Below are 7,103 nucleotides of genomic sequence, written 5' to 3'. Positions count from 1 at the left end.
TAAATGTAATTCTCTCAACCAGCTTCCCCTGGAATGCTTTTCCAACAGTCTTGAAAGAGTTCCCACATATGCTGAACACTTGTTGGCTGCTTTTCCTTCACTCTGAGGTCCGACTCATCCCAAACCATCTCAATTTGGTTGAGGTCGGGGGATTGTGGAGGCCAGGTCATCTGATGCAGCACTCCATCACTGTCCTTCAAATAGCCCTTACACAGCCTGGAGGTGTGTTGGGTCATTGTCCTGTTGAAAAACAAATCATAGTCCCACTAAGGCCAAACCAGATGGTACCAGGTTCCACTTTATGGTGACCTTCACACTGATTCCTTTTCCGTCTGTAATTATTGAAACATTTCTTCACAAGACAGGTTGAGTAAATGTCTATGGGGCGTGGGGGTTTGTGCCATAGAGGTGTGTTTGAATGGGATCGATAAACCGAGAGAGAGGTGACACAACAAAAGGTCACTTGGAGGTCAAAAGGTCAAAGACTCTGGGCTCTTTGTGTAATGGAGCGTTTATGAAAAAACATATTTTTATTTTGTCCCGAGAAACAAAACAAAAACCCAACACTTAAATCAGCCATGCTGTTTTTCTCTGTTTAGCTCCATTAATTTAACCTTTAACCCTCTGTATGCAAAATAAAAACGACAGCCAAGACTTCAGGGGCACTAAGACCCAGCAGAGAGAGTGACTCTGGTCCTATGCCTCTGCCTCCCTCTCCATCTCTGCAGTCACTGTGTGTGAGCGTGCAAGAGAGAGGGAGAGAGTGAGTTTATGTGTGTGTGAGTGAGCGGTTTACATTAGCAAGCGGAGGGAGGCAACATTTGCTCCTTTTCTATTTTTCTCTCTCTCATTCCCTTAAATCTATCACTGTCAACACAGCTACAGTCATCCGGAATATAACCTAAAGACGAGGCAAAGGCAGAGGAGAGGAAGAGGAGCACGCTGATAAAGAAGGGGAGTGCCTCAGCAGCAGTCAGCACCATACACAACGCATGCTGCTGTCTGATGTCTATCATGCATCCCAGCACTGGGAGCTAACCAACCAGCTTTATATCCTTAAAGAGCAGGACAGACAGCAGGCTACAGCATCACAAAACCTGCCCTGATCCAGGTACACAGTGGGTCTCTCTCTCTCTCTCTCTCTCTCTCTCTCTCTCTCTCTCTCTCTCTCTCTCTCTCTCTCTCTCTCTCTCTCTCTCTCTCTCTCTCTCTCTCTCTCTCTCTCTCTCTCTCTCTCTCTCTATTTGTAGTTCTCTCTTCCTCCTCTAATCCTCCTTGAATGTAGAATATATGATGTGATCAAGTCTTGTTACTGTAACATGGTGTTGTTGTAATGTGATGTTGGGCATAGGTTGGCCCTTTAGACTGTGAATGTAACAGATTTGTTGCGTGTGGTTATGTGTGTATGTGTGTGTGTGTGTGTGGGGGGGGCAGACCTATAGCACATATCAAGACCAGACCTATAGCACATATCAAGACCAGACCTATAGCACATATCAAGACCAGATCTATAGCACATATCAAGACCAGACCTATAGCACATATCAAGACCAGATCTATAGCACATATCAAGACCAGACCTATAGCACATATCAAGACCAGATCTATAGCACATACCAAGACCAGACCTATAGCACATATCAAGACCAGATCTATAGCACATATCAAGACCAGACCTATAGCACATATCAAGACCAGATCTATAGCACATATCAAGACCAGATCTATAGCACATATCAAGACCAGATCTATAGCACATATCAAGACCAGACCTATAGCACATATCAAGAGCAGACCTATAGCACATATCAAGACCAGACCTATAGCACATATCAAGACCAGACCTATAGCACATATCAAGAGCAGACCTATAGAACATAGGCCTAAACTGTATGTGATATTGTTGAGAAAAGAGAGCCCCAGAGTATGGAAGAAAAGCAACTATCATTGTATTGGAGTGGGGGATGAGGAGGATGGGAAGGGAGAGGATAAAGAGGAGGAGGAAGAAGGGAAAAGGGCAGGAATACATAGGATAGAGTGTCATTCTAAAGACACCTTTTTCCAGTGCTGTGTACTCTGCAAGTGCATACAGTGCATATTGGGACAGCTGAAAAACAGAGACACATGAGATACTGTGCCTGGTAGTACGACTGTGCTAAATGGATACAATCACAATTATTAGGCTACAACTCAAAGTAACCACAGACCTAGAAGACAACCAGAATAACAAGAATATCAAATTAATAAATAAAATCAAAGTGTATTGGTCGCATACACAGTTTAGCAAAACAAGATGTCGGCGATAGACATGGTCACCCTGTTTCTAGCTCTTAGCCAACTTTGAATAACAAATAATAGAGAGGTCAGGTTTTAGTAGCAGGTTTCACAGCTGAGGGCTGTGGGTGTGGCTAATGTTGACAGGTGTGCTTAAATTGAGTCTGTCACTCAACAGTCAAAGTGTTAAGTCGTAGGCCTTAACCTAGGCCTACGACTTTGCCGTCGGCCCACACGGGACACCTGGCTCAAGCCCGGGAGGCAGCCCGGTTCCAAAATGAATGCAATCAACGCTAACCCGGTTCAACCGGGGCAGGCCTGGGGCATTAATCAAATCCCCTCATTGTCAATCAAAATACTGCACATTTCTCTGACAATGGAAGACTCTAATGCACCATCATATGTTGCTGTGTAAATAGATTGAGACTCCCACTGGGAGGTTTATTTTGGGAAAATAGTGTTTATAAAACACTTCAGGGACATTGTGGCTTGACACTAAACAGGAGCCATGAAGCCAGGGGTGTGGTTTACTCTCTTTTTCAATCTCAAAATGTTGCATAGTGGTTCAATTTACACACTACACAGAGATTGTCTTCAACATGTTGAAAACACATTGCAAAATGTCCTCTCCTTTCATCAGGAATGAATCAGGAATTAGTCCCTTCAAACACTGGTTTTGGATTAATGTATTGGCTTTGGATTAGCTTTCCACAGATTTGAGTTGATAAGGATTTTACAAACTGTCACCCTAATGAATTAATCTTAAAATGATACTGGTTGCCAGAGAGCTCTGACAGAGTTTGTGTTAGGATTATCTCATAAAACCACGTCCTTCGGCAGAAAAACAGGGCCCTAAGAGAGCCCTCCTTGTAAAAACAGTTACATTGTTCTATTGTCCTATGTCAGCCATTGTGAATTGCAGTAGCTAATGTCCTTCATCCTACTTCTCTCTGTTCCTAGGAAAAGGCCTGCATTGCTGAGGAGGTTAAGGGAGGTTGAGTATTCCCAGGATGACCCAGGCTCACAGGCCCCGTTTACAGAGCTGCTGCTATCTGACCTCCTCCCAGACTGGGCCTCTGGTTCCTGGCCCCGCCCCCTGGCTGTGAAGGATGGGTGATGGGCCTGTGACTGACACCCCTTGCCTGCCTTGTCCCGCCATCCGATGGAGCCGTTGTGGAACTCCTCCCTCCCCTTCTCACAGCCCATGCCCAACACCTCTGCCTCTGAGTCACCTGAGGGTGGGGCTCTGTCCCAGTCACTAGCGCTGCTCGCCATGCTGCTCATGGACCTGCTGGCCGTGGTGGGCAATGGGGCCGTAATGGCTGTCATCGCCAAGGCCCCACAGCTCCGTAAGTTTGCCTTTGTCTTCCACCTGTGCCTGGTGGACCTGCTGGCGGCCCTGGTGCTGATGCCCCTGGGCATGCTCTCAGGCCGGTCCTTCTTTGGCGAGGCCCTGTGCCGGAGCTACCTCTTCCTCAGTGTGTGCCTGGTCACCGCCGCCATTCTCTCCATCTCGGCTATCAACGTGGAGCGCTACTACTACATCATCCACCCCATGCGCTATGAGGTGAAGATGACCCTAGGCCTGGTGGCCTCAGTCCTGGTGGGGATATGGGTCAAAGCCCTGGCCATGTCCGCCCTGCCGCTGCTGGCCTGGGCCTTACAGGGCGGAAGGACTCCTTTTCTGGAGGGTGCTGGAGTTGGGGGAGGGGGTGGGGGTGTCCCCTCACCCCCTGCTCAGAGTCACAGGCGATGCTCCTTGCACTGGACGGGGGGCGGGTCGAACCGCATGGCCTTCATGGTCCTGTTCACGTTGGTGTACTTTCTGTGCCCGCTGCTGGTCATCCTGGTGGTGTACTGCAGCATGTTCAAGGTGGCGCGGGTTGCAGCCATGCATCATGGGCCTCTGCCCACCTGGATGGACACGCCCCGCCACCGGCGCTCCGAGTCGCTCAGCAGCCACTCCACCATGGTGACCAGCTCAGGGACGGGCACGGGGACAGGGGTGGGGCGCGACACCCCTCACCGTGCCTTCGGAGGGGGCAAGGCGGCAGCAGTGTTAGCAGCAGTGGGAGGACAGTTCCTGTGCTGCTGGTTGCCCTACTTCTCCTTCCACCTGTACTCAGCTCTGGCCTCTAGCCCTCCAGCCACGCTGGCTCCCCTGGAGGAGGTGGTCACCTGGATCGGCTACTTCTGCTTCACCTCCAACCCCTTCTTCTATGGCTGTCTGAACCGGCAGATTCGCGAGGAGCTGGGAAAGCATGTGCCTTGCCTGTTCCGCCGGGTGACGGGAGAGGAGGACCGACTGCCCAGCCGTGAGGGATCCATAGAGGAGAATTTCCTGCAGTTCCTCCAGGGCACTGGCTGCAACCTGGATCCCCAGGACTCCCACAGCACCTCCAGCCCTAAGGGAGAGGCCTGCCGGCCCCTGGCCCAGCCCCCTCAGCCCATACCTATCGACTTCCGCATCCCAGGACAGATTGCAGAGGAGACCTCAGAATTCCTTGAGCATCACCAGATTAAAAACAACCATATCATATCAGACAGTTAGGTTGTGTATTTATTTGATGTAAAAACCAACATAAAAAGTTACTAGGATAACAATTACCAAAGTAACATAACCACACCCTGGTTTACGTCACAAAGTATTACAATACAATGTTTTGATCTTTTATTTTTGATTATATTATTCTTAAAACTCAAAAGCTGTGCAATGGGAAATTGACTGAGATTTTTGAGGAGTCCATATTGTCCTGAATCGCTTTTTGCAGCTTCACTTTCCATTCTGTAAAGGCTACAATGCTATGAAATTGATCTTCTTTGAGTAATGTTCCCATTGGAATCATTTGCTGGGATAGGGTCGTGGCATCTTTGGGAGAAAGACAAATGGCACAACTGTAACTGCAGACAATCTGACAGGTTAATATTGCCAGTGATGCCAATATTGGTGTTTGTTAGAATGAGTTTTAGAGATGTAATTCTTGACATACCTTTTTTAGTTTTTTTACTTCACAATGTATTGATAGGGCCAGTATGTTATTAATACAGATATTATCTCGGTAACACTTTATTTGGATAGTCCATCTGTAGATGCTCTACAGCAGGGTTCCCCAACTGGCGGACCGCAGGCCAAGTGGTGTTATTTGGCACCCCAAGTTTTCAAATAAAAAATAATTGGTGTGGAATTTTCATTGTTCGACATACACTGAACAAAAATATAAACGCAACATGTAAAGTGTTGGTCCCATGTTTCATGAGCTGAAATAAAAGATCCCAGAAATGTTCCATAAGCACAAAAAGCTTATTTCTCTCAATTGTTGTGCACAAATTTGTTTACATCCCTGTTAGTGAGCATTTCTCCTTTGCCAAGATAATCCATCCACCTGACAGGTGTGGCATATCAAGAATCTGATTAAACAGCACGATCATTACACAGGTGCACCTTGTGCTGGGGACAATAAAAGGCCACCCTAAAATGTGCAGTTTTGTTACACAACACAATGCCACAGATGTATCAAGTTTTGAGGAGTGTGCAACAGGAATGTCCACCAGAGCTGTTGCCAGAGAATTTAATGTTAATTTCTCTACAATAAGCCGCCTCCAAAGTCATTTTAGAGAATTTGGCAGTACGTCCAACCGGCCTCACAACCGCAGACCCCATGTATGGCGTTGTGTGGGCGGGCAGTTTGCTGATGTCAAGGTTGTGAACAGAGTGCCCCATGGTGGCGATGGGGTTATGGTATGGGCAGGCATAAGCTACGGACAACGAACAATTTGAATGCACAAAAATACCGTGACGAGATCCTGAGGCCCATTGTGAGGCCCATTTTCTTTAAGGTATCTGTGACCAACAGATGCATATCTGTATTCCCAGTCGTGAAATCCATAGATTAGGACCTAATGAATTTATTTCAATTGACTGATTTTCTCATATGAACTATAACTCAGTAAAATCAATGAAATTGTTGCATGTTGCGTTATATTTTTGTTCAGTATAAAAGACTGTAAAAACACCAGGAAATCAGCTCAGATTTTAATTTAAGAAATCTGTTCCCAAGTATTCCCACACATAACAGAGAGACGTGATTGTATACAAATGTAAGGTTTGAAATTATTATGTTTTAGTCAAACATTATATCTGTTTGGGCTTCTTGCGGTCAATTTGCAGTCTACAAATTATTTGTAATTATGTTCCGACCCCTCGACCATCCGCTCCAGAAAAAAATCAGCCCGCGGCTAAATCTAGTTGATGATCCCTGCTCTACAGACTATATACAGCCTATCAGTAACATTAACCCTAACCCTAGCCCTTATCCTAACCCTAAACTTAACCCTTACCCTAACCCTTATTCTACACCTAACCCTAACTGTATCCTTAGCAAGCAGTTGCTTATCAACAGATAGTTTGTTGATAGTATGACCATCTGTAGAACATCTACAGATGGACTATCCAGACTATCCAAATAAAGTGTCACCATTATCTCTTCTGAGAATTTCCTTTTGGATTTCAAACCAAACAAGCCCTTGAGCAAAGAGGCTGTTAGCTGACTTTCCTTCTATTAGCATACCTTAAACTATATCAGGTCTTATGACTTTCAGAAGACATCCACAAATAATGTATCATTGTCCCAAACACCTATCTAATATTTAATACTGGTAGATCAACTACCTTTTGAGGAACCGATTTATGACTGAGCTTATTTACGTAAGCTGCAGAACAAAGAAACCAATGCTGGAGTGCAGGAAGTCATGTTTGAAAAGATTACGTTTTCCTGATCCCTTTACCTCTGTAAAATATCATGACACGGATGTAGAGTAGGCAGTGAGTG

The 7,103-nt window shown here is 46.0% G+C and overlaps 1 protein-coding gene across 1 annotated transcript; it reads left to right on the top strand.

The window, feature by feature from the left end:
- The first annotated feature begins 755 nt into the window (after nt 1–755).
- Nucleotides 756–5,545, top strand: LOC121575936 (G-protein coupled receptor 61-like). The gene is given in 3 exon segments (XM_041889228.1): nt 756–1,111; nt 3,235–3,422; nt 3,425–5,545. Coding segments are annotated over 2 exon segments (1,440 nt in total). The 5' UTR covers nt 756–1,111; nt 3,235–3,383; the 3' UTR covers nt 4,826–5,545.
- The last annotated feature ends 1,558 nt before the right edge of the window (nt 5,546–7,103 follow it).

This window comes from Coregonus clupeaformis, chromosome 10, assembly GCF_020615455.1.
Source record: "Coregonus clupeaformis isolate EN_2021a chromosome 10, ASM2061545v1, whole genome shotgun sequence".
Lineage (NCBI taxonomy): Eukaryota > Metazoa > Chordata > Actinopteri > Salmoniformes > Salmonidae > Coregonus > Coregonus clupeaformis.
The sequence above is the reverse complement of the archived record's forward strand: the minus strand, read 5'-3'. Positions and strand labels throughout refer to the sequence as shown.